The 26,521-nt window shown below is 45.9% G+C and overlaps 1 protein-coding gene across 3 annotated transcripts in view; it reads left to right on the forward strand.

Moving 5' to 3' along the window:
* Myo5b (myosin VB) overlaps positions 1 to 26,521 on the forward strand; it is a 317,620-nt gene that overhangs the window by 132,046 nt on the left and 159,053 nt on the right. For all 3 annotated transcript variants that reach the window (XM_031366041.1, XM_031366040.1, XM_031366039.1), the window contains exons 3-4: positions 3,331 to 3,502; positions 4,875 to 5,019. In XM_031366041.1, the coding sequence (XP_031221901.1) occupies positions 3,331 to 3,502; positions 4,875 to 5,019 (317 nt within the window). The remainder of the gene's footprint in view (positions 1 to 3,330; positions 3,503 to 4,874; positions 5,020 to 26,521) is intronic.

The following is a 26,521-nucleotide window of genomic DNA, read 5'->3' on the forward strand; positions in this document are numbered from 1 at the left end:
CCACACCGCCCCCAGATGGCGCTCACAGGCACACGCTCACGTAGCCCCCAGATGGCGCTCACAGGCACACGCCCACACCACCCCCAGATGGCTGACTCTGAAGTCTTTGTTCCAGGTCAGTAGTTCTTCTCATGTGCCCTCTTATGTGTTGCTTATGCTATGTTTGTTTCTTGTGCCCACACTTTCTGTTGGGGTCATCTCTTCTTGACTTTTGTCATGTGATGTAGAAACCTGATGCACTACTCAGTTTGCACTTGCCAATGATGCGCTTTGTGGCAGTTTTGAAGTTATTTACTGGGACACTTATGTGCGTTTTCCTGCATGTTCCTGGCTTCTGTGTCCTTGACCATGATATTTAAAATGTTTGCTCATTGTTCCTCTTTTGGCTTTATTTTTCTCTTGGTTCCACTTAAAATTTGTATTTAAGAGTAGAACCCTGGGCTGGAGAGATGGCTCAGCCATTAAAGGCTAGGCTCACAACCAAAAATATAAGAGTAGAACTGTGGCTTATTTTTTTTCCTAAAAATCTATTTAATTTATTTACCAATGTTAAATGAAATATTCTTTATACCCATCTATACAAGTCTCTCTGGATGTGTGTGCATTTAAATTCTTGTATTTATTTAGTACTTTAATTAGTACATACCTTACACTTGGTCTTACAGGTACCACTGATGTTGATATATTTTCTTGGAAATTAATGAACTATTACAGCATTATGGTGCTACACACCCATAATGCCAATACTTGGAAGGTTGAAACAGGGGGATGATCAGAAGTATTAGGCCACCCTTCTGTACATAGTGAATGTGAGGGCAGCCTAGGCTCCATAAAAGCAGTGTCTTTAAGAAGAGGGGAAGCAGGAGGAGGAGGGAGAGGAGGGAGAGGAGGAGGAGGGAGAGGAGGAGGGAGAGGAGGAGGAAGGAGGAGGGAGAGGAGGAGGGAGAGGAGGAGGGGGAGGGGGAGGAGGGAGAGGAGGAGGGGGGGAGGAGGAGGAGAAAATAAAGACTGAACACATTCAAACAAGCATAAATTTAGACTGAAAGTCTGGTGTATGGAATAAGTGTGTATACTTATACATACACACACACACACATTATATATATATATATATATATATATATATATATATATATATATACACACACACACACACACACACACACACATATAGTTTTATATCACTTTCCTGGTTTTCCTCAATCACACTTTGTCTTCTTTCTTTTTCAAAAAATTTTTTTAAGTTCTTGAGATATAATATAATTACATCATTTTCTTCATTCCTTTCCTCACTCCAAATCCTCCCATATACCCCTTCTTGCTGTCTTTCAAACTTATGGCCTCTCTTTCCCTTAATTGTTATTGAATGCACATATATATGCACACATACACACATATTCCTAAATATGACCTTTTTGGTCCATATAGTGTAACTTGTGTGAGCATTTCCAGGGCTGACCACGTGGTGCCGGATGACCAGTCTGTGTGCTGCCTCCTCCCTCAGCATTCCTTAGCTGCCTGCAGTTCTTCATGCAGCGTGCTCTTTCTCCCGTCTGCTATGGCGTGTCTGTTGGCCTCAGCCTTGTTCAGCTCATCTTTTGGTAGGCACGTGGGTGAGACTTTATGGATGCAGCTCTGACTAGTAATTCTTAGATAGTAATTCTTGGCATAATCCACAAGCCATGTGTATCAAAGTTAGCTGAATCTCTTTGAAACTTTCCAACGTATAGGCTGTTCTTTACCGTTCCCGAAACAAAATGGTGCTCAGAAAACTTTCAGAGCTTCTCAGTTAGTTCTGAAGAAGCTTGTGAGAACCATAACACTTAAACAGGCAGCAATAGCCACCTTCCTCTCGTTTAAATATCCCAAAAATCCCACCTCTGAACCACCTTTAATAAATTACATGTAGATGTCTATGTGTTCTGTCCAATATTTTTTGGTGCACTCAGTTCAAATGCGGAGCCATGCAAAACAATGATCCCGGCATCCCGCCTTAGAGATCTGACCTTTGGATAGACAGTCGAACACCCTAATTACACAGACTTCATCTCAGATTCCGGCTCAAATCCCCACTGAACTTAAGGCCAAATAGAAATTAATTTCCTGAAAGAACTCATAGCCAAGCTGTGGAGCAAGCGGTGCATGGGCAAATGGCCAGGCTGGAGACTCAGCCACAAGACATCAGTAGCCAGATAGTCTAAATCAAGTGAGCACTGCGTAGCCAGACAGAGTTCATGAGGAACCGCCTGCGGTGGGACCAGGTACCAAGAGGGGAAACGGACCCTGTGCTACTTGCAACTGAAGCCCACTGGTAAAGGGAAACTCGCTTTGCTTCAGTAGAACGTCCCTGGGCAGCTCACCTGCACCCCGTGCCTGCCAGTAGTTGGCCAACACAGAACAGACTCCACAGGATTTTTTTTTTTTTTTTAAATGGGCTTTTGTTTTCTTGAGAATTTTTTTTTTATCTGATTGGTTTTTTTTGTTCATTTGTTTTAGTGGTTGCTGTTTATTTGTTTGCTTGGTTTTTGTTTTGTTTTGTTTTTTTGAGAGAATTAGAAAAAGTGCATAATGAGCCTGGCGGTGGTGGCGCACGCCTTTAATCCCAGCACTTGGGAGGCAGAGGCAGGCGGATTTCTGAGTTCGAGGCCAGCCTGGTCTACACAGTGAGTTCCAGGACAGCCAGGGCTACACAGAGAAACCCTGTCTCGAAAAATCAAAAAAAAAAAAAAAAAAAAAAAAAAAAAAAAAAAAACCGGAAAAGAAAAAGAGTGTAATGAAGCTGGATGAGCAGGGCGATGGGAAGGTTCCGGGAGGACTTGGGAGAGGGCAAAAATGTGATCACAATATTGCAGCTTTAATTAAAAAATTAATTAAAAAATAAGAAAAAAGACAGGTCTAGAGAAGAGACGTCTGCAGCAGAGAGGCCAGACCAAGAAGGTCTGCTAGTTGGGAGAAAGAGCCCTCCCATGCTGACTGGAGTGTAATGCCCAGACTCATCTTTATTACGCAGCCAACCACCCTTAGATCTGGTTGTGCTTCCTCGGCTCTGGCATGAGTCTTTTGTGTTTGATATGCTGGGATTGTGTAGTCAGTTCCACATGGCCAGGGGTCTATGGGAATCCTAAGATCCTAAGTATTGTCTTCATGTTGCCTTTCTTTACTATGGGAATCCTAAGTATTGTCTTCATGTTGCCTTTCTTTAGAACGTTACTTATGTTTGTGTCTTAGGATCTTGCTAGGATAGTGATCCCAGCCAGAGATAAGGCAGCAACCACGGGCTAAATGCTTCCTAATTGTGCTTCTTTGTGTCTACTGCTTGCTTGTTACTAGATTCTGGAGTACCCAGTCGATGTCCAAAATAACCAGGTGCCATTCTTGCGGAATCCAGATATCTTAGTAGGAGAGAACGACCTTACTGCACTCAGCCATCTCCACGAGCCCGCAGTGCTGCATAACTTAAAGGTCCGTTTCCTGGAATCCAACCACATCTACACTTACTGTGGTAAGTGGAGGCACCTGCTGAGTGTACGCGCATGTGTGTGTGTGTGTGTGTGTGTGTGTGTGTGTGTGTGTGTGTGTTGGTCACCTTTAGACTGCCCTTATGCAACTCAAACATTAAGAATCATGACTCTGCTCTCATGCATATGAACTTGGCATAAGAGATGGCCGAGGTCCATGGTCAGTGGGATGCCTGGTGTTAACAGCAGCGGCACCAGGGAAGAATGGCTCCCGCTGCTGGGGAAGTTGGTTTAGGTCTTGCTTGCATTGGTCGAAGAGCAAGTCTGCCGTTGCACCCCAGCTTGGAAGCATGCCCTTATCACAGTGGCATGCCTACCACATGGATTGGGCCTGCCCCTTCCGCTTGAGAGGGCTGCCCTCCCTGCTGTTCTCACTGCCGGGGTGCAAATGTGATGCTTGAAGACCTTGTCCAAGTAATGTGCAAAATTAATAAAAATGCTTAAAGCATAAGGGCCTGAAATCAATTTTTTGAAATTTCTGTCTGTGTATATAGCCCAAATTTTAATATATTCTCTTTCCCTCTGTATCTCCCTCTCTCTATCCCTCTATTTTTCAATCTCTGTCTGTCTCTCTTTCTTGCTCTCTCTCTCTTTCTCTCTCTCTTTCTCTCTCTCTCTCTTTCTCTCTCTCTCTCTTTCTCTCTCTCTCTCTCTCTCTCTCTCTCTGTCTCTCTCTCTTTCCCTCCTTCCCTCACTTCCTCCCCAAGTGGTATTTGGTAGTATGTTAAGAACATACCTTCCAGCAGTTGTCTGTGGAAAACAGTGAGGGCCTGGTGGGGATCAGACTATAGTTGGGATGTCTACAGTGGGTGTTGTCTTAAAGATCTTGTCCTCACTGTGGCCACAGTAAAGACTCAGGCCTGGGGGCATTTCCACTTTTATATTCTACTTGGCCTTTGGAGTTGACCACTTAGCTGGCAGTCCTGGGCGAGCTGCCTTGCTTGGTTTTAGTGCTGAGAAGGGATTAGACAGTCACTGGTGAAGTCAATATTAGACAGTTGTGCTGTCCTCAGGTCGATATTTCTGTGTAAATAGCTCATATGTAAGCAAGAGAAAAATGCCTCTCCCAGATTTTAATTCTTAGGTGGAGTTTTAAGGTAAACCTCCTCTCTCTGATCCCGCAAAACGTTGTGTCTGTTTCATGAACTACTGGTGAGTTCTTGTGTCTGTGCTATTCCTGTGGGACAGCTTGAGGCCTGGGCTGTGTCCTAATCAGTCTTTCCACCACAAGAGCCTAGCGTGGACGCTCAAAGGTAATCCTTTATGCCGTCGAGTGCTTAGACACCACGCCCTCCCGTTCTTCAGTTTTACCACGGTGAGAATGGTGCTTTAGGCGGCTGCCTTCTCTGTTCACAGGAATTGTGCTTGTTGCCATCAATCCCTACGAGCAGCTGCCAATCTACGGACAGGATGTCATCTATGCCTACAGTGGCCAAAACATGGGTGACATGGACCCCCACATCTTTGCTGTGGCAGAAGAAGCCTACAAGCAGATGGCCAGGTGAGACGCAGCTCTCTGTTCAGAGATTCCTGAGAAAGGGCGCGAAGGGGAGTGTCTACTTTACTTGACTGCTGTTGCTCACAGGATGGTGAGACTGGGACCGGAGAAGATCTTGGAAGCAGAGCCACCGCCTGGGCTTCTATTCCCTCCACTCTTTCTCTTGTTCGTGTGTACCTGGAGACCAGTGCTTGCTTAGATTTATTTCAGGTTTTGAGCAATGGGATAATCCCCTGCTTATCTCTCCCCGAGTGCTTCTTGGCTTGCTTTCCTCCCTGGCTGCCCTAATGGAGCCGTTTCATAGCACCATTATTCATTAGTGCTGCCCAATCCATGTCCTTTCACCATAGACTCTTAAAGAAATGAGGACTCCATGACAACTTCTTGGATTAGCAAGGATTTCGGGTGGAAATCAGAACTATATGTGAGCAGCTGTATCTAGGGCGTCTCTGTCTCTGTCTCTGTCTCTCTCTCTCTCTGTGTCTCTCTCTGTCTCTCTCTCAATATGTGTGTGTGTGTGTGTGTGTGTGTGTGTGTGTGTGTGTGTGTATGTGTGCGATCAGAGAGGGGGCTTCCCAATGTTCTAAAACTATCCAGACACAAGATGAGGAAGATGGTTTTATTAGTGCCTCAAGGAAATGTGTTTCCTGGTTAGTTCTATGGTACTGGATCCCTGCAGAATGAATATTTCTTGCCATAATTAGAATGTCTTCAAAGGGCCCAACATCGCAAAGCTTTTTGGGGAGATGGACTTTTGAGGAGTAATTTCCTAGGAGAAGGCTCCTACTCCAAGAAATCCTTGCATCAGTGAATTTCAGAGTATAACTTTTAGCCCAATTGAATCTTCCATGAGGGAAGACTCTAAGGGGGTTCTTTCCTAATTTACAATATTCTTATCATACAGATCTTCATATAGAATCTCCTTCATTAGAGTTAGCAACTGCTCACTTGTTCTAAGTGACCAGAGAGTTAAACAATCTAATGAACAACAAGCTGTAACTGTGTATCCAAAATGTGGTGACTGCTGCCTTTGCTGTACCTAACGTGATAGGGCAAAGACCATGCACCAAATTCACCTTCCAGGGCTTGATCCAGATACCCCTTATGTGCCTGCTTGCTTACATATGTCTTTGACAGTTGTATGGGGAGAATGGTGGGTGTTGGTGTGTTAGCACACAGCCCTGTGTGGGTCTCTGTGGAATTCTTTATGTGTCACAGTTGAGAGGAGCCTGGGGATTGGCTGGCACCCTGTGCTTGAGTTGAGAGGGGCCTGAGGATTGGCTGGCATCCTGTGCTTGAGTTGAGAGGGGCCTGGGGACTGGCTGGCACCCTGTGCTTGAGTTGAAAGGGGCCTGGGGATTGGTTCGCACCATGTGCTTGAGTTGAGAGGGGACTGGGGATTGGCTGGCACCCTGTGCTTGAGTTGAAAGGGGCCTGGGGATTGGCTGGTACCCTGTGCTTGAGTTGAGAGGGGCCTGGGGATTGGTTCGCACCATGTGCTTGAGTTGAGAGGGGCCTGGGGATTGGCTGGCACTATGTGCTTGAGGAGAAGGCACTTGTGTTGTGTGAGGATGATGAAGGTCTGTCTTCTTCTGATGATTCTTTATGGCTGTGAAACACAAGGTTGCAATTCCATGGTGCTGGACTGTCTGACAGACACAGAGTTCAAACAGAAGGCACAGAGAGACAGTCTTTCACCTTGCTAGGGCAAAGACCCTAGCAAGTGGGCCAGTCACACTTAGGAATTCAGAAGTTGCTGCGTGTCATGAAAGATTTGATATTGATGTCGCATTAAGGAAGGAAGACAGTTGCTCCTGTATTAGCTTGACCCAGAGCAAGCCCCGATTTGAATCTTCTCTACACTCTTATGTCTTCTGTCTGGAGTGTAGGGTTACTGGCCTAACTGTAACCTGTTTGTTACGTGTGTCTGTTCTGTGCCTCTGTAGGTACACTTATTAGTAATAAAGAGATTTTCTCTGTGTTTATTGAATAGCACAGAAAACATGATACAGGAAAGAAATGAGGGGTTCTTTACAGAAATGTGAGAATCTTACAAGGGAGCCTGCTTTACTGATCCAGCTGCCCCAGAATAGTACCCCAAACTACACAGATTGTCAGCCTATAATCACACGTTTACAGCATGCATAGGATATATGTTTTGTTTTAAGGTTGCTTTCAACATGTTGACTGCTTTTAGTAAATGATTACCATGACATCATACATGCACACATACACACATGCACGCACCAAAAAGCAAAACCGAGTTAAGGCCATAGAAGTAAAGTTAGTGACAGTGTTCTGTTAAACATAGGTTAAACTTAAACAGGCCACGCATGCAGGAGGCCAGGGTCGAGTGCATAGGATTAAATGACTTCAAGGTGTCTGTTGTATTAAAACCATAATGAGCAAATGCAGCCAAGACATAGTTCACAGGCAGGTCTGACCTTTGTGGCGATCCACAGAGAGTTATGAGCTGCAGAGGTGAGCCCAGGCGGGACTGTGTCCATCTCTGGCCACTGGAATGTGCAAGAGTAGCAGAGGAGTGCAGATGAGTATGGGGACACAGAGTTAATCCTAAATTGAACATCTTAACAGCAGAGCTTCCCAGGGTCTACGGATGCATTCTGAGTCCCCACCAATGGGCTCTATGCTGCTTGGTTTACAAATCTAAGGCAGAAAACTGTTTCCAAAGATCATCTCAGGGGAACAATGTTCTGTGTAGCACTGTTTGTGAAACACCGGCCGAGAGCGACGGGGGTGTTTTCGTTGATTGGGGAAGAACACGACACGATGTATGTGCTGCTCAGAGAACAGCTTCTCTCTGGCAGGTCTCGTTTCGTGATGATCTTTTCCTTCTCTGCCATTCCCAAGGATAAGAATACGACCTCGTGAGAAGATTAATTGTAGAAATAACTCATTTTGCTGTGAGTTGCCTATCAACCCATGCGGAATGAGCAGACAGCACAGAACTAAGCGTAAGACTGGGGTTTGGAGCTGTGTCTTATCGCATACACAGTTAACCCCAGGACGGGGCTGTTGCTCAAGGATGTATAAAAATAATTAACATGTTGGTGTATTTGTTTGTCACAGTTTTACTTAAGATTCATTACCGTTGTGACACTGGTCAGGACTCGAGACAACACTCTAGGGTCTTTAAATCAGATGGTGTGATGGTTTGTGTGTGCTAGCCCCAGAGAGTGACATTATTAGGAAGGATGGCCTTGTTGGAGTAGGTGTGTCACTGTGGGTGTGGGCTTTAATAACTTCATCCTAGCTGCCTGGAACTAGTCTTCTAGCAGCCTTCAGATGAAGATGTAGAATTCTCAGCTCCTCCTGCACCATGCCTGCCTGGATGCTGCCATGCTCCTGCCTTGATGATAATGGACTGAACCTCTAAATCTGTAAGCCAGCCCCAATTAAATGCTGTCCTTTTAAGAGTTGCCATGGTTGTGGTATCTGTTCACAGCAGAAAAACCCTAACTAAGACAGATGGGTAGAGATGGAATTCAATCCAAGTGGGTTTGCCTAAAGTCTCCTGTGTTAGCCGGAAGCATGCCACCTCCTTAGGTGTTCACTGACTATTCCCATAAGCTTGTAAACACAGAACAGTCTCTGGTGCCCAAGCCACGCCAGGGTCTTGAGGTAGATCTCTTCCCTCAGTGGTTTAGAAATAGCTCAGATTTTGTAGGGAGTTTAACTTGGTGCATTTCCCAGCCTTGGTGGGAGTGGTCACATTTCTGAGCTGGCTGGGTCTGATTTTTCCTAAAAGCTGTTTGTGTGGGATTATTTTTTATTTTTTATTTTTTGAATTGCTTTCCCGAAAATGAACAGGAACACTGCCGAGCAAATCTGTTTGCTCAGGTAGCCAAGGTAATTGAGCACCCACATTCCCCATCTGTCTGCTCAACACTGCCAAGGCGTGACTGATAATGAAAGATGGACTTGCCATTGCCGGGAACTCAAGGGTGGGCAGGGAAGCTGTGGGCACCTGTGGCATGACTCCTGGCAATGACTGAAGGCACACTCTTGCCCAGTAGGAGCCTTGCTTTCCTGGAGACAAGAGCCCAGGAAGGGGAAAAGCCTGCATTCAGTGAGAACACAGTGTGTAGTTCAAGGCCCTCACCAGGCGCTTGGGAGCAAACATCTTGCTTAGCTTGAGACCTCATAGTACCTAAGAGTTGGTAGAGAATGGGAGAACCTTCTAGAGGATCCTAGAGAAAATGCATGTCCATACGAGAAAGTGCCCCCAGTATAAATCTAAAGCTAGCCCTGTGTGGCAACCAGGCAGAAGGGCTTTTAAGAATGATGGCATCCGTGGACATAGAAGACTCCTCTGTTGTTACTGACCATTGAAAGATGCCACCGTGGCTCCTCTCTACACAAAAAGGGCCTCTCGGGAGAGGAAGGAAGTAAAGCCATGCACTCTCCATCTTTGGGATAGAAATAACAGAACTGACAAGTTTGTGGTCATTGAGGTAGGTTACTCTTATGTGTATGAGAATATACTTGGGTATGCCGGTATATCTTTTAGCTGAAGATTTGGTAGAACTTGAGATTGTTTGAGGGAAGAAATGGCACAATTATTTATAAACCAAATTCACAGCTTGCTTTGAGATCAGCTTTTAAATTGAACAGTATGTTGCTTTATTATTATCATTATTATTATTTATCTTCATTAGCTCCTTTGTTTTGGTCTGGGTCATAAAATGCTTCCTAGTGGAGCCCTCATCATCTCTTGGTGTAAGAACATTGTTGGTGGACCAAGGCAGGGATAAGTTTGATCTCTTTGTGAATCACTTGTATACATGAAGAGCTAGGCTTCCAACCTGGTGATCTTGTCTCTCCCAATGAACTGAGTGTTGATGGACACTCCCGTCCCCCCTGCCTTCCATGGCTCATTGTCATTCTCTTTTAAGGATAGCACTATTGCTGCCTCCGAGAAACAATGAAGTCCAAATGAAATTAGAGGAGTTGTTGACAGCTGTCTATCATGTTCTTTGGGCCTACATGTTAAAGGTGATGGATCACATCAGTGACTGTTGTTGCATGTGAATGAGGAAATCCCTGGAACTTCATAAGTGGGCGGCAAAGATTGGCTGAATTTCACAGTAACATGAAAGCCTGACTGGGTTGATGCTGATCTTTGCATGGAGTTTTAATTGCCTTTCTATCTTTCCATGTGACGTAAGCATGGCTCTTAGGTGCGTTAGGACATGGGGCAGGAGGATCTCCAGAGGGTAGACCCAGGGAAGTTCTGTATTTCTTTTTTGAGACTGTGGATGATTTTAAAACCATGTCCTGGGTGTTGTGCTATGCGCTGATCACACCCCTAAGACGATGTAAATAATCTTTTAACAGGGATGTATTTGCAATACCGCTTAGGTAATATTGAGTGCCAAATCACAATCATATACTTACAAGATACTTCACTAATAGTCTTTATTTTATCTGGAGCACTATAGCTTGTTAGGAAAGAACCTGCAGCCATGACTATGCCAGACAGCATGTCCAGCAGGGCCCTCTGGGTAGCGTGTAACCACCCATCTCCCAGATGCATCCTTCTTATGGGATGGGCTCCAGATGTGGTTTCTGAGTGGGATGAAGTTAATTCTTACACCCTGGATTTCTGGGAAGGATGACAATGTTTACTTTAGATGATCACTTTATATTGCTTTTCAGTAAGTTTGTAATATGTAAACTCATGACCCCCTTCAACCATGTCCACGCTCAAGGATTGAAGGTGTTACAATGTAACACTTAAAGCCAGTCTTAAGCGATTGGCACTAATGCCCACATAAAATGCAGTTAGACTTATGGGGCCTCTAGTTTGACAAATGCTGACTCATGTATGCAACTCATGTATCCACCACATCCAACGTAACACTTCCCTTACTCCCAAAAGTTTCCTGAGATAAAAATTCACCACAGTCCCACTTTCTGTAACTGTAAATTCTAACCACCTCAAGATCTGTTGCCTTTATCCCTTGAACTTCTGCAGTCTTTTTTTTTTTTAATATGCTGATTAGAATTCTCCAGTATATTCCACCTCTGAGCTTGCTATGATTCCTTGAGTGCCCCTTTTCTACATTCTGATTTTTGCCTCAGATGTGACTCTCCTAGCTTGGTACCTGTGTAGACCTGACAGTTCTCTTTTGGGTTCTTATCAATAAGGGCTTGGCATTTCACTCCATGAGAGGGCTTCCCTAGCATACCCAAAGCCCTGGATTCATCCTCAGGCACCACACACGTGTGCAAGAAGGTGTTCATCTTGATGAGTTCCCATTAAATAGAGGAACCCAGCTAGTTAGTTGCTAGTTAGTCTCCAAATGGCATTCATTTAATCTGCTAGATCAAGATGTAAACCAGGAGCTTAAACAATTTCAAAGTCCTGCTGGAGCCTGTGCATTTGCTAGTGTGGGCAGGTGCGCTCTGGGATGTCTTGAGCAGGTACAACAGCAGAGACCCAGTCAGCAGCCCAGCTCCACCTGGTCAGGGGCTTGCACTCCAGCTGTCCTGATGAGCTGTGTCTACACGTACGTGACTGTGCGAATGTATTTGTGCATATGTGTGTGTGTGTGTCCATGTGTGCCTCCTGTAAGGCATAGAGTTCAAATGTGTGGAGTGACTGAGCCTGGTGCTGGGCTCTGCTCCCCAGAGGTAGGCCCTTGAGCTCTTGAGTCTATTTCATACCGTTCACATTATGTTGCCTTTTTTCTAGTGTCAACATCAGGCTTGTCACCCCCCTGTGCTTCTCTGAAATTAATAGTGGTGGTGACATGTAAGTGAGAGTTCTGTTTTCAAGGTGTCAGAAATGGTTTTCAGTGAAATCAGCTAATGGAATCTGAAGTCTTACAGGATGAAATGGAGTTCCTATTTATAGCATAGTAATGCCTTTCACGCCATGTTAACCACTTGTTTTCTTTCTCAACTACATACTGTCACCTTAATATCCCAGAAGAAAGAGCAGCTGTGCACTGTGTGTCCTGACACGCCGGAGTGTAGGTAGTTGCAAAAGAAGATGCGTGAAGCAAGATGGCCAAGGACAGGATCCCAGGGATGGGAATAATGCTGGTTTCTCAGACCGGGATAGGGTGTGTGTGTGTGTGTGTGTGTGTGTGTGTGTGTGTGTGTGTATGTATGTGTGTGTATGCGTGTGTGTGTATGCGTGTGTGTGTATGCATGTGTGTGTATGCATGTGTATGTATGCATATGTGTGTGTGTGTGTGTTTGTGTGTGTGACAGGGGTCCAGCATGGTAGGATGATAACCAACCAACTCTGCAGGTTTACCTCACTAGAGTTGCTGGTGGATGTTTATCAACAAAATAGAGGTGCAGTGTCTAGCTTATGAGACTTAGAGTTAAACAGGTTGATAAGTACACGTGCTTACTGTGACCAAGCACAGGACATTCACTGAATATGAGGCATGGTGGTAGGAGTGCGATGTATGCCGTGATAGCACAGCGTCCTAAAGGAGCTGGTACTGGGAGGAGAATTCAAAATTGGATAGGTGTCACATGACTTATTCTGGGGGAGATGGGAACAAACATCTGCCCACCCCAGATAAGACACCAACATCAAACCAAAAAAAAAAAAAAGATTCCATCGAAACTTACCTTACAGAAGCACTTGTAGGAATGTGGGTGAGAGGTTGCTTACAGGAACATGGACGACTCAAAGGCAGCTGAATCTCCAAAGAGCCTACCCCAGCATGGGTGACAGCTCACAAAAGATGCATCTATGGGGCTGCCTGAAAAATCTCACACATATGAGAGTCTCCTCTCCCCAGCAATTATTACCCATTACATAACCTTAGCAAAGGGGCCTTGTGAATCTTGTAAACTTCAGGAACTTCAAGAGACTTATGGGTTTGCTTAGTTCTTGGTTGTCACCAGCCCCTTTGCAGACTCAAATGATCTAAAATCAGAAGAAATTGCTATACTTTCTTAGGATCCCTTGGCTGACAGCCTCAGATCTGATGTCACTTTGAGTCTAGTAAATGAAGACCCACCCAGGGCTGGTAAGTTCTATGTGCCCAGCGAAGTCCTTGTAGACGTTCTCATAAGCTCCTGTTTGGAAACCACAAGTAACTTCTACAATTTTGTTTTGTTTGTTTAGTCTTATTTATAAACCAGGCTGTCCTCTAGATCACTGAGCCTGGTCTTACACTTGTTCCCGTGGCTCTTCCTTGGTGCTATTGTTATAGGCACACGTCACCAGAGCTGGCTCTACAATCCCGACTGTAATCTGTCTAGGGGAGCATGGCACTGTGTGTGTTGTTGTACATGAAACAGCCACAAATTCCAGTTTAATGATGTGCAGTATGAAACTGTGAGTGCCTGGGCATTATCTCTGCGGCTCTGTCTGGATATAGGAAATGCCATCCTTTGGGTGAGCAGATCTGTACGATTAAGCCAAGGGCATCTTGGCTTCATCTTGGCCATCTCTTAGACTTCAGGCATCACATGATTGTCCACATGACCAGAGGGAATGGACTGCAGTTGTGGTCAGTTCAAGCAGTGGTCTTTAAACTGCTTAAGTACATTAGATTTTTGAGGATGACTCCATTAGTTATGCATGGAAAAAAAGGTGTTAAAATTTTCCTTCCACGTCTTTTTAAATTTTGAAATACCATTTGTATATTTATAAATGTATAGTGATATGAGGACATAGAAAATAATGCATTTGGGGATGGACATGCTTACATATTTCCTTATTAACAGGTATATTCTGTAAAGCAAGAGATGACTACAGTTTACTGGCCAAAGTTTTCTGACCTTCTATGTAGCATCTATGTGTTGATGTTTCAAATGGGAAAACTGTCCCTTAGCCACCAACGGCGGTCTTTGTTAGCACTTCTTAGATACTGAGACTATGGTGTTTGACTCTGTGTAATGCTCCCCCTCAAATGGGATACAATTCAGAGTGCGTAGCTATTGTCCTTGTACTAATGTCCCCTCTCTAGGCCGGGTCAAGGAGCACTTAGCTGTTGTGTAGCTCCGCAGTTATTATATTAGGACATAAACAATGCGTGACAGCGCTGGGCTTAGGATAAGAAGAAGCCTTGGAAAAGTCATTCTTTCTTGTTGATAGAATCATGCCCCAGCACCTGACTAGGCGTGGCTTGCTGAGGAGAGATTAAGCAGTCCTTAACAGTTCTCCATTAAGATCACTAAGGGTCCTTCTCAGTTCTCAGTCAGAACCTTGCAGGTGGGATCGTGTCCTCTACATTCTTAGAAAAGCTCTAGTAATGATTTTGAAAAGGTGTAAGTCTTGGGGCTCATGTTCAGGGAACTTCTGGAATGGGTTAGCTTCTGTGGTTCAGGATGTTCAGAGCTGGTGTCCCAGACCCCCTGGGATGGGTTTTGATTGTCTCCCAGCCTTCGCACTTTGCTGGGTTGCTTTTAACACCTCTCTGTGAAGTAATGATCTAAAGGCGTATTTTGATCTAAGAAAGAGGTCTCCAAATTTGGAAACCAGTTAGATGGTAGATGTTGGCAGCTGGCCCACCTCTTGAAGTGAGTCTCAGGCCTAGCTGTACTAGAGAAACCCCTGGGAAGACTTGAAACTGCCAAAACCCAGGCCTCGTTCTAGCAGAGGCTGGGTGTGGGGAGCTGCAGATGCTGTCTTGTGGCAAGGCTGAGAAGTGTGCCGGGATTGTCTGCATAGCCCAGACTGGAGCCGTGAGAGTCCTCTGTGAATGAGCAAGGGGGTGGGGAGACCGAAAGGTGGCATAGTATGACCACAGGACAGTCCACGGGTGTGTCCTCCATAACCTCAATGGGCGTTCTTAAATCAACAGATACTGGGCTGGTGAGATGGCTCAGCGGGTAAGAGCACTGACCGCTCTTCCGAAGGTCCTGAGTTCAATTCCCAGCAACCACATGGTGGCTCACAACCACCTGTAATGAGATCTGACGCCATCTTCTGGTGCGTCTGAAGACAGCCATAGTGAATTACACTGGAGTGAACGGGGCCAGGGTGAACAGGGCCAGAGCTCACAGCCATCTGTACAGCTACAGTGTACTCATACACATACAAATAAATAAATTTAAAAAAAAAAGAAAAAGAAAAAAAATCAACAGATACTATTTATGTCTGTCTGGCTCCCACCAGACAGACATCAGATGTTAGAGATCAGCGATGCTGGAAATCCAGGGAGCAGTCCCTGCAGCCAACAGATGACAGAAACTAATTTGCCAGAACCAAAGAATAAAATGCTTTGTGAACAGTGATTTAGAAGAACAATGATCTTCTTTTTTGGTTAAGAATGGAATTAACCATCTTCCCAAGAACAAACACCAAAGAATACTTAGAATTATGGGATTTCTTTTCAGATTATGCCCTGAACCCAGGAGCAAAGAGGGAGGAAGAGGGAAATCCAGTAACTGTTCTGATTCCTGGCCTTTGCCAGCTAAGAATAGCTAGCATCCCTGAGAGATCGGAAGGCCTGCTGACATAGGCATGAACTAAGCAGCTCTCTCTGATTGCTTTTAGCTGACATGGGTGTCGGGGTGCTCTTCATCTGGCTTGTTCAGGATCGATCCCCTCTCCGATTTGTTCTGCTTCCCCACTGGGTCCCTGGGCTCCCGAGCACCATTCCATTTGTCCTCACCCATATTGATCCATCATAATTACCTGACACGTACAAACTCTAGCTCAGCAGTCCTCGGCAGAGATTTTTCTTTGCGTTTGTGTGGGGCCTGTCATTTCCACAGAACTATAGTTCATTTCACTCTCTTGCATTTATAGGCGCTCTTATATCTTGTCCCTTTTATCTTGTAGCGTGTGATGTGGTGCACAGAGTGTGAGGAGTGTGTCTCTTTCTGACAGAGAGAGGCTTTTGAGGTCACACCATCTGGGACTAAAGGTTTCTACTTCAGCATTTTCATCCTGCAATGTGCGACACTCAGTGTGGTGGAGAGGCGCAGCTCCCTCTGGACTCTGCCGCTCCACTCTTTGGAAGCACTCAGAGGTGAACAGGCATCCGCCTCCCCACTGCTCACTCCCCACCCAAGCATCTGCCTCTTTCTGAAACAGCTGGGAACTCTTCCTGGTCCAGCTACCCTCTGTCATGTGATAGCTTAGCATTCTGACAGACTCCATTGGGTGCATGATCCCCCTGTTAGTAACTATCCTGTACTCCACTGCTTTCATACTTGAGCTAGAATTCCATCTCTAGTCTGACTAGAGTGGATTGTGGTTCTGTTCCACTCTCCTGGGATCTAGATATTTGAGCGTTGCATTACTGGATAGTTACAATGGTTGCTATAATCCGTGGTGTCTCTGGTCACACTGTGGTGCTGATCGCTTTAAGCACGACTGTAGAGTGTGCTGTGGGCCCGGTCATGGGTAAAAGACTGTCTTGCAGCAGAGCTAAGTAGCCGACTCCTCGTTATTGATGGGTTTGAGTCGCGGCGGGAAGCGTCTGCAGACACCAGGCCCAGGCAGTTCCACGTGTAAGAGGTTTAATTGGAAGGGGGTAGGGGGGTAGCAGCGCAGGAAGAGAGAGGGGAGAGAGAGAAGAAAAGAGAGAAAGATGGAGGAAAGTACCCATATATATATATATATATATATATATATATATATATATATGTCGTGACGTAGCAGTCCAGGTAAAGGTGGGAGCTGAACCCAATGGATTCTGGGAATATGGTGGCCGTTGCCCTGGCGACAGGTCTGTGGACCCGCCCATATCTGCCGCAGGTTCTGGATGCTAACAGTTATAATCCAGGCTTGTGTGCTCTTTCTGCTGGAGAGTTGATCTGATGAAGTGGTGTGCTTAGAACTAACGATGGCGATCTTTGCTGTCCTGGTGGTCACTTGCCAGAATAGATTTTTATAGGACAGAACAGAGGTGCTCTCTTAGCAGAGTTGTGGGACTAGAGCGACGCTTGCTCTTGAGGAGGAAGACACTGTTTAACTTGGTGAGACCATTTCTACCCCCTGACACCTCCCAGTGCATCCCATGGGTTCATTACACACTGCCTCCCTTAGCCTTAATCTGCTCACACACAGACCAGAGGGTATCAGAGCTGAGTCCAACCCTTCCCTTGATGTTGGTCTTTTTAAGTCCATCTCATGGGATTGTCCTATTCTAAATCTGAGAAGAAGGGGTAAGGCTCTGAAATATAGACTCCCCTCTCCCCTTTCTGCTTGACACAAACAGGGCCGGAGCATAGCACCCCAGCACTTTGTGGGTGTTGGCCAGGGGTGCAGAGCAGGCTGTAGTGTGTCAGGTAGACCTGTGTGTCTAAGGGTTGGTTCTCATCAGGCAGTATGCAGCATACAGTTGTGACTCTTAGCTTCCTTTGTAACTCTCACATTAGGTCTACATTTTGGTTTCTTGAGCTCTCCCTTACCTTGTAGCTGTTCTCTATAACAAAGAATGATTGTTTCTATTTGTCTCTATTTGTTCTGTTCTAGATCCCTTACCTCAGTCATTCACGGAGAGGTGGCTCATAGCCGAACGCGCAGTACAATTCAGGGAACTCTTGACCTATGGATGGTACCCGACCTTGGGAATTGATGGGGATTTGTTTCCGCCCTCTTTTCTTCTGGCTCCCCTCAGCCAGTGGGACCCATATCATACCATATTCTGAATTCTCTCTGGCCGTGATGGTTATCAAATCTGCAGACTTGGCTCTTGGTAGCTAAGTAGAAATTAATAGACATTGAGACAACCTATCTCCACGGCAGCTGGCAGGATTTCAAGGTAGTCATACCAGGGACCAAAATGTTTTATTTTGGTCATCAAAGGCTGAACTTTGTGGCACTTCTCATTCATCTTTGTCTTCCTACTATAAAAATCCTAATCTTCTGAGACAGATTAATGCCATGAGTTGAAAAAGGAGAATGTCATATAAAAGAAATATGGGAGAGAAAAGCATATTAATATACTTCAAAACTATGTCCCCGCATTGTTGATATGCATGATAATGAGAGGGAATGTCCCAGCTCTCCTATGTGATGTATGGTGTGTTATTTAATTGACATTAGGCCACAATCACAGCCAATCACAGAGTTGGCAGTAGAACCAGGGAGAAATTACCTATCTCTCCTAAGACACATGGTTGCTTAACAGAGATACTGTGGACCTGGAAGGCGTAACTCCTACCCCCGTGGTGTGAACTAGCTGGGTACAGGCCTGGGTTCCGATGTGGGAAACTGGGCAGGGAGAAATTCTGTCTGCTGAGACCCGGGAAGGAGGAAGGAGGAGGAAGGGAGACTAAAGAGGAAAGAAGAAACAGAAGGGATTTATGTGTTCTATTTTAGGTCCTACTCCAGTCACTCACGGAGAGGTGGCCATAGCTGAGCATACAGTGCAGTCCAGGGAGCTCTTGGCCTATGGGTGGTACCCAACATTGGAAACTGATGGTATCCCATAGGGAGAGTGTTGGGAAGAAGTCATCATTCCGATCTAGCCCCGAGGATAGTCAACATTTGAAGCTCTGATAGAAAAGTAGGAACCCACATGTAAATTTCCAACCTCGTGAGTGAACCTCAACTGAGCCCTCTGTGTTAAGCAAAAAGGAAAAAAAAATTGTCTCAAGATGTTCCTGAGGCAAACAGGGCTGGGGCATAGCATCACGGTACTGCATGGGTACTGGTCAGGGGGACAGCGTCCACTGCAGTGCAGTGCAGTGCAGTGAGCTATAATGCAGTGGTAGGCCTCTGTATGTAAGGGTTGGCTCCCGTCAGACAGTATACAGCAGGCAACGCGATTGTTAGCTTTCTCCCCAGCTCTCACATTAGCTCTACATTTTGGTGTCTGGCTTTTTATTTCTCCCTTACCTTGTAGCTATTCTTTATAACTCTAGGATGCAGAAGAGTAGCCTGTGGAGTGGCGAGGCCCGGGGGTGAAGGGTCTGAGTCAGTTACCAAGTCCTGAGCAGAAGGACTGGGGCTGGAATCAGACTCTGTCTTACCTCATGCTCTCATTGTCCCTCCAGTACCTCTGCGTATCTCTGTGGCTCATGCCTGGACACTGTGTGTGTGTGTGTGTGTGTGTGTGTGTGTGTGTGTGTGTGCCATTTCCAAAGTGTCCCGTGCACACTGACTAATTAACTCTTTCCTGTGGGAAGTTCTCTCAGCAGCAGCGGCCCGTCTGCTGGAAGATCAAGTGTATTGTAGCGTCCCTGCTACTGATGGCTGCTCAAACAATGTCACAAGGCAGGTGACACTTTCCCTTGGCATGTACCTACGTGTCCCCATATGTGGACGGGGAGTACAGGGCCAGTACTGGGTTTTAGATGGACACAGTCTTTGCTCTCCTCTGTCTGCACATTTCCCTGTCCGCCCTGTATCTAACAGGCAGGAATGAGGGACTGAGAGCCTTGGGTATCAGTCCGTGTGGAATTTTGAAACTGTCAGGACAGACAAGGAACTATATTATATTAGTGAGTTGACTGCCCGGAGATCCTCCTGTTCGAAAAACACCCATCTCCTGGCCTGTCACTTTGTTTAAAGTGTTACCTTTGCTGTCAGCTCTGAGTCAAAAGCTATTAAAATATGCATATTCTCTAAGATGGAAAATGCCATTTACATCTCACTTCTGAAATGTGACTCAGGTCTTGTTGTCTGCCTTCCCCTGGGTCACCGCCATGGTCCCTGAGCTGGTCTTCGACTCCTAAGTATGTCATACACCGTCTGGTTTTTTTTTTCCTTCATTAATTTATTTATTTACTTTACATCCCAATCATAGCCCCCTCTCCCTTTTTTCCTCCCCGTGCCACCCTCAAAAGCCCTTCCCCCCATTACCTCTTCCTCTCCTTCTCCTCTGAGAAAGGAAAGCCCCCTATGGGTACCAACCAGCCCTGGCACATCAAGTCTAAACAGGACTAAGTGCATCCTCTCCCACCGAGGCCCCACCAGGCAGTCCAGCTAGGGGAAGGGGATCCAAAAGCAGGCAACAGAGTCAGAGACAGCCCCGACTCCAGTTGTTAGGGGACCCACATAAAGACCACATAAAGCTGCACATCTGCTGCATGTGTGTAGGGGGCCTAGGTCCAGTCCCTGCATGCTCTTTGGTTGGTGCTTCAGTCTCTATGAGCCCCCATGGGATAAGGTGAGTTGACTCTGTAGGTCGTCTTGTGGTATCCCTGACCTCTCCATTTCCCCCAGTCCTATCCCCACTCTTCTACAACACTCTCTGAGCTCTGCCTGACGTTTGGCTGTGGGTCACTGCATCTGTCTCCATCAGCTGCTGGATGAAGCCTCTCGGGAGACAGTTATGCTAGGCTCCTGTCTGCAAGCAGAGTATCATTGATGCTTCAGGAGTTGGCCTTTTCCCAAGAGATGGGTCTCAAGTTGGACTGTTTATGTCAGTTGGTCATTCCCTCAATCTCTACTCCATCTCTAGCAATGCACTTCTTGTAGGCAGGACAAATTTGGGGATGAAGGTTTTGTGGGAGGGTTGGTATCTCCCTCCCTCCACTTGAAGTCCCACCTGGCTACAGGAGGTGGCCACTTCAGTCCCTCTATCCCCAGCTGCTAGGAGTCTCAGCTAGGGCTGCCTACATAGACTCCCGGGAACCTTCCTTGTACTGGCTGGTTTGTGTGTCAACTTGACATAAGCTGGAGGAAGTGCCCCCTTGAGGAAATGCCCCCATGAGATCTAGCTGTAAGGCATTTTCTCAATTAGTGATCAAGGGTGGGAGGGCCCATTGTGAGTGGTGCCATCCCTGGGCTGATAGTCTTGGGTTCTATAAGAGAGCAGGCTGAGCAAGCCAGGGGAAGCAAGCCAGTAAGGAACATCCCTCCATGGCTTCTGCATCAGCTCCTGCTTCCTGACCTGCTTGAGTTCCAGTCCTGACTTCCTTTGGTGATGAACAACAATGTGGAAGTAAGCTGACTCCCCAGCTTGCTTCTTGGTCATGATGTTTGTGCAGGAATAGAAACCCTGACTAAGACATCCCCCACCCAAGGTCCCAGGTTTCCAGTTTGTCCCAGAGATAGACCCCCTTCAATTTTCATTCTCTCTCCCAGTCCTCTCCCGCTCCCTCCCCACACCTGGTCCCCATCCCCATTACCCCACTCACTCCCTCTCCCTCCCATTTTCCTCCTCCACCCACCTCCAAAATGACTCTGAAATCCCATCTTATATCCATCAGAATGGCTAAGATCAAAAACCCAAGTGACAGCACATGCCATCGAGGATAGGGAGCAAGGCGTTGCTGGTGGGAGCACAAACTTGTGTAAACAATTTAAAATCAATTTGGTGGTTTCTCAGAAAATTGGACATAGTTCTACCTCAAGATCCAGCTATACCACTCCTGGGCACAGACCCAAAAAATGCTCCAAATGTCCTTGTGCTAACAAGGACACTTGCTCAAGTATGTTCATAGCAGCTTTATTTGTAACAGCCAGAAACTGGAAACAGCCTCGATGTCCCTTAACTGAAGAATAGATAAAGAAAATGTGGTCCATTTACACAGTGGAACATTATTCAGCTGTTAAAAACAGAGATATCATGAAATTTGCAGGCAAGTGGATGAAACTGGAAAAGATTATCTTGAGTGAGGGAACCCATACTCAGAAAAACATGCCTGGAGTGTACTTACTTGTAAGTGAACATTAGCCATAAAGTACAGGATACCCATGCTACAGTCCACAGACCCAACGAAGCCAAGTAACAAGGAGGGCCCTAAAGAAGATGATTAAATCTCACTCAGAAGGTGAAATGAAATTTAAAAAAAATCTAGTGTTTGTTTTAAGATAAGTAATTTGAGTCTCTGTAAATACTGATGGGAACGAGCCAGCTGGAGGTGGAGAGTTTAGGCTGGGAGCAGGTCTTGAGCAGAGAGATGGAGTGGGGAGAGAGCTGGCTGTGGGAAGGAGGCAGGTGATCAGATTTCAGTGTGAAATGGTTTTTGTAGGAGTCAGAGGTAAGCTAGTCCTATGAGAGGTGTCATAGTTTTGTAAACGAGTTATAGCTTAATGTTTATAATAAAATGAATCTTGTTCTTCCTGTCAGTCAAAATGTCTTGAAGATTAGAGGTTTCTGTTCTGTCAGAGCTTCTTTAAAATAGTATGGGGGCGGGGAATCTCAAGGCCTCCACCCCTATCTGAGGAGCTATTGCCAGCTGGTGGCTACAGGTCAGTCACTTTGCTTTAGAAGCCTGGCCGCAGAGAGGTAGGTGACCCCATGCCTGTGCAGACATGGGCAGACACTGGGTTAAAATGCAAATGAATAAGTAATTATCAGAGGTTTTTTTTTTTTCCTCCTTGGTGTGATGTGAAATCAGAACATCCTCTGATCTTGCAGCCAGTGTATGAAGGTTAATGCAGCGGACCAGAAGTGGAGGAAAGGTTTCAGAATTTCCCTCTTGATTGATAAGCTCCGTTACAATCTTAGTATATGGCAGACAATGAGATGCACAATAAATAATGGGTGGACATTACATTCCTTGTAATGTCGATGTCTCCTAGAAATCCCGGGTTTGGACAGGAACAAATCACACACATTTAAAAAAAAAAAAAAAGTCTACAGCTGAATTGCAGTGATTGGAAAAGCTGGTGTGCAGTGGATCCTAAGGTGGCCTGAGGTGTAACTGAGGGGTGGGGTGAAGGGTCTTCTGAGAGCCTATGACAGATGAGCTTGGATTGGGGTTGTTGGTGTCATCCTGGGGACCTGTCACTCCTGCTCTGGACTGGCATGGAATGGAAACGGACTTTGCTTCTCCCCCTTACTAACTTGTCACCTGTGGGGTAGGGAGACCCTGTAGGGAGAAGATGGACAGAACCAGAGGCTTGGGCAGCTGCAAAGCTTTTTAGATGGTTACTGGAGAAGCAGTTTTTTTTATTGCTGGGGATAAAAGGGCATTTCCTTGACTCCGTATTGAATATACGTGGACTCTATATTGAATATATTCTTCATTGCCCAAAGTAGCCCATGTCCTTCAGCTGAAAATGAGTTAACAAGATACAATTGCCAAGTAAGAGGCATCCTGCCCAGTGTTCCTGCTAAGCTTCAAGAGAAAGAGTACCCATGGACAGGCTCACACACCCCAGGGCTTCTCACTGTTGTCTCAATAGGAGCTGAGGAAGTCCTCAAGCCTGGTGTACTTAATGTTTGGCTGAGACTATGGGGAATTAGTTTGTAGAGCAGTTTTCAGTGAAATAGTGAAAGGACTGACCTCCAAGACACTGGACCATGGGTCGAGAGAGTTGTGGAGAGTGGAAGAGATGTAGAACCTAGGATTGTGGGTTATGGGATGTCTCAGTGTTACTGCTGCTGTGCTGAAACACCATGGCCAAAAGCAACTTGGGGAGGAAAGGGTTCATTTGGCTTACACTTCCACATCATTGCTCATCTCCAAAGGAAGTCAGGATAAAAACGCAATGGGGCAGAAACCTGGACGCAGGGGCTGATGCAGAGGCCAGGGAGGGGTGCTGCTTACTGGCTTGCTCCTCATGGCTTGCTCAACCTGCTTTCTTAGAGAACCCAAGACCACCAGCTCAGTGGTGATCCTACCCACAGTGGGATGGGCCCTCCCCCAATAACCACTAAATTAAAAAAATGTCCTGTAGGCCTGCCCACAGCTCCATCTTATGAAAGCACTTTCCTAGCTGAGGGTCTTTCCACTCAGACGGTGTTAGCTTGTGTCTGTCAGATAGATACATAGCTTGTGTCAGATAGATATATCGCTAGCTGATACAGTTCTCCCCAAGGGAGATGAAAACATACATTCAGACAAAACCCACCTACAAATCCGTTAGTATTCATCATTGCCTAAAGTGGAAATAAGCAATGCCCATCAGCTGAAAACAAATTAACAAGTTATACACTACATATACCATGGAAAATTATATTGTTTTAAATGTTTACCAAAGTGCGGACATAACATGGAGGAATCTTGAAAACACTGCACCGAAGGAAACCAGTTGGTCACAGAAGGCAACATTCTATATGTCATCTTCATAAAATGTCTTGAATACACACATCTTTAGAAAGTTCATCAGGGTAGGGTATGAGGACTACGGTGGGAGGCGGTGGGAGGCAGCTGGTAACAGACACAGGATTTCTTTGGAGTGGTGGAAATGTTAACAGCTATTCTTAGCTGGGCCGTGGTGGGGCATGCCTTTAATCCCAGCACTTGGGAGGCAGAGGCAGGTGGATCTCTGAGTTCCAGTCCAGCCTGGTCTACAGAGTGAGTTCCAGGACAGCCAGGGCTATACAGAGAAACCCTGTCTCGAACCCCCCCCCCCAAAAAAAAAACCAACCAACCAAACAAAAAAACCAGCTATTCTTGTGGTTCTTACACAAGCATATGAAAAACGAGTGTGTTCTACAACTTGAATGAGGAAATTCTATGACATGTGCATCATAGCTCCAAAACCATCAATGGCCCTGTGAGTATACTATTTGAAGTTTGGGAAATGGAAAGTAAAAGGGGTCCCTTGGGATGTTTCATTTGAGGCCTCAGGAGGTGAGGTTCAGATTGGCTGGATAGAGGCAGAGGCAGGTGTGAGTGATTTTAACTTGTGAAGAATTCCACCCAAGATTTGTTTGGATTTCTTCTGGGCAAGCAGGACTAGAAGCAACCCTGATGTCCCCATGAACTTTAATATATTCTGTATTAATCCATACCAGGACAGGGTGGACAGACACAGCCCTGAGAGAGTGCCTGCCAGTCCACACCTACTGCTTAGCCCAGGAACACTGACATCTGAAGAAACCATTTGCTCACATCAGGGATGAGGAAGGAGCAAGCCCGTGAGCCCCATGAGAATGGCTGTCAGGGTGCCTTCTGTGTGTCCTCAAAGGACATGGCTATGACTGCTGGGCAGCCTGCTTTTCCTTACTCTGCATCAGTAGAATTTTTTGCCATTCAGAACTCCAAGATCTTGATGAGTCATGTTAAAGGACCACTGAAAGACACAAATACAATTGTAGGTTTTACAAATGTTTATCACTGCACATAGATTTCAGGAGTTGGAGTCATTAAAGAAAAACCCAAAATGGCTTTAAAAATCAAAATAAACCTGGGGCATTTGAAGATTGCTTTAACCATACTCTATTACACTGTCCCCCCAAAGTATGCAATCCTAGTACCTCAAATTTCCCTTCCAAAGGAGTAGTCCGTTACCTGCATTAAAATAACCGTGCCACTAATGGGGAGCTACTGCTTAATAGCCCCAAAAGAAGGAGTTTTACTATTTTAGAAGAGTCCTTTCTGTTCCTCAGAGCACAGGGTAGATAAATATTTGCATTTTTTTTTCTTTGCCAAGCCTCCTTTCTAGAAACAAACATCCAAGCCTGGCCCTGTGTTCAGAGATCCCTGCCTCTGGATCTCCCCTCCTCCTGTGTAAACTTCTAACTCTGTCAAGGTCAGTCTTCTGGCTGTCAACATTTGGACAGTGAATGACTCTCGATTCAGGAAACCTTCGTCCACAACCTTGGTCCTCTTGGGTGCCCCCTTTTCTGAACCATCGGACCCTTGGTGGTCTCTGCGTTAGAATGCAAGGTCCTGCTTTGGTCAGTCGTAATATTCTCATGCTTCGTTACAAAGCCAGGATGCTCCTCAGCCCAGAGGTACAGAATTCCCAAAGGGTTGGAGCAGCTGAGCCCTTGCCCACACTCACACTTGAGAGTATGTCTGTCAGTGTTTAGATAAAAACAAACCATACTTCCCCCTTCACAGAGCCAAAGAAGATGAAACACAAGTCCATGCTTGTATTCTTGGCAGCATCTCCAGCCAACATGGAGGAAGGAGAGAACCACTCTTCTCCTGCCCCCTACTCCGTGCTTCAGGTGCCCAATATGGCATCAGCTACATCATCCTCTCGGAGTTCCAGTGCCATTAATTTCCAGTGCTGCCTCTTAAGTGGCGATGTGAGGAGGGTCAGTTCCCTTTCCGCTACAGCTGTTCCTTGGGCCTTCGTGCTGGGGCAAGCTCCCATCAGGCTCCTCAGAGAACAGTTGTAAAGGCCTTTTGACTCAGGTGGAGTTAGATGAAGAACAAAAGTGACATACACCTGTGACTCCCAAGGTGCTCTGAGGAGACTGTAGAGAATCTGGGATTCTGCTGCTGCAGCTGAGAGATGAATGTCTGCAAACCCTGGCCCTTCCCACCCTCTGGCAGGCTACCCCCTAATTAAAGAATTAGGAAGTCCTTAGGATTTACTCGGCTTTACAGTTGAGGAAACCAAGGCTCAAATAAGTGACCTCGTTTACCCAAATTGGAAATGTCCCTCTAAACACTCTGAAAGGTGGCTGTTGTTTCCCCATTAATGTCATTGATGGTGACTGGGTGGGATTTTTTTTTAAAAGATTTATTTATTGCTATATGTAAGTACACTTTAGCTGTCTTCAGACACACCAGAAGAAGGAGTCAGATCTCATTATGGATGGTTGTGAGCCACCATGTGGTTGCTGGGATTTGAACTCAGGACCTTTGGAAGAGCAGTCAGTGCTCTTAACCGCTGAGCCATCTCTCCAGCCCTGGGTGGGCTTTTTGTGGACTCACCACACTTGGGCTCTTGTCCATTTTCCCTGTATTTCTG

The sequence above is a fragment of the Mastomys coucha genome, unplaced genomic scaffold (assembly GCF_008632895.1).
Source record: "Mastomys coucha isolate ucsf_1 unplaced genomic scaffold, UCSF_Mcou_1 pScaffold13, whole genome shotgun sequence".
Classification (NCBI taxonomy): Eukaryota; Metazoa; Chordata; class Mammalia; order Rodentia; family Muridae; genus Mastomys; species Mastomys coucha.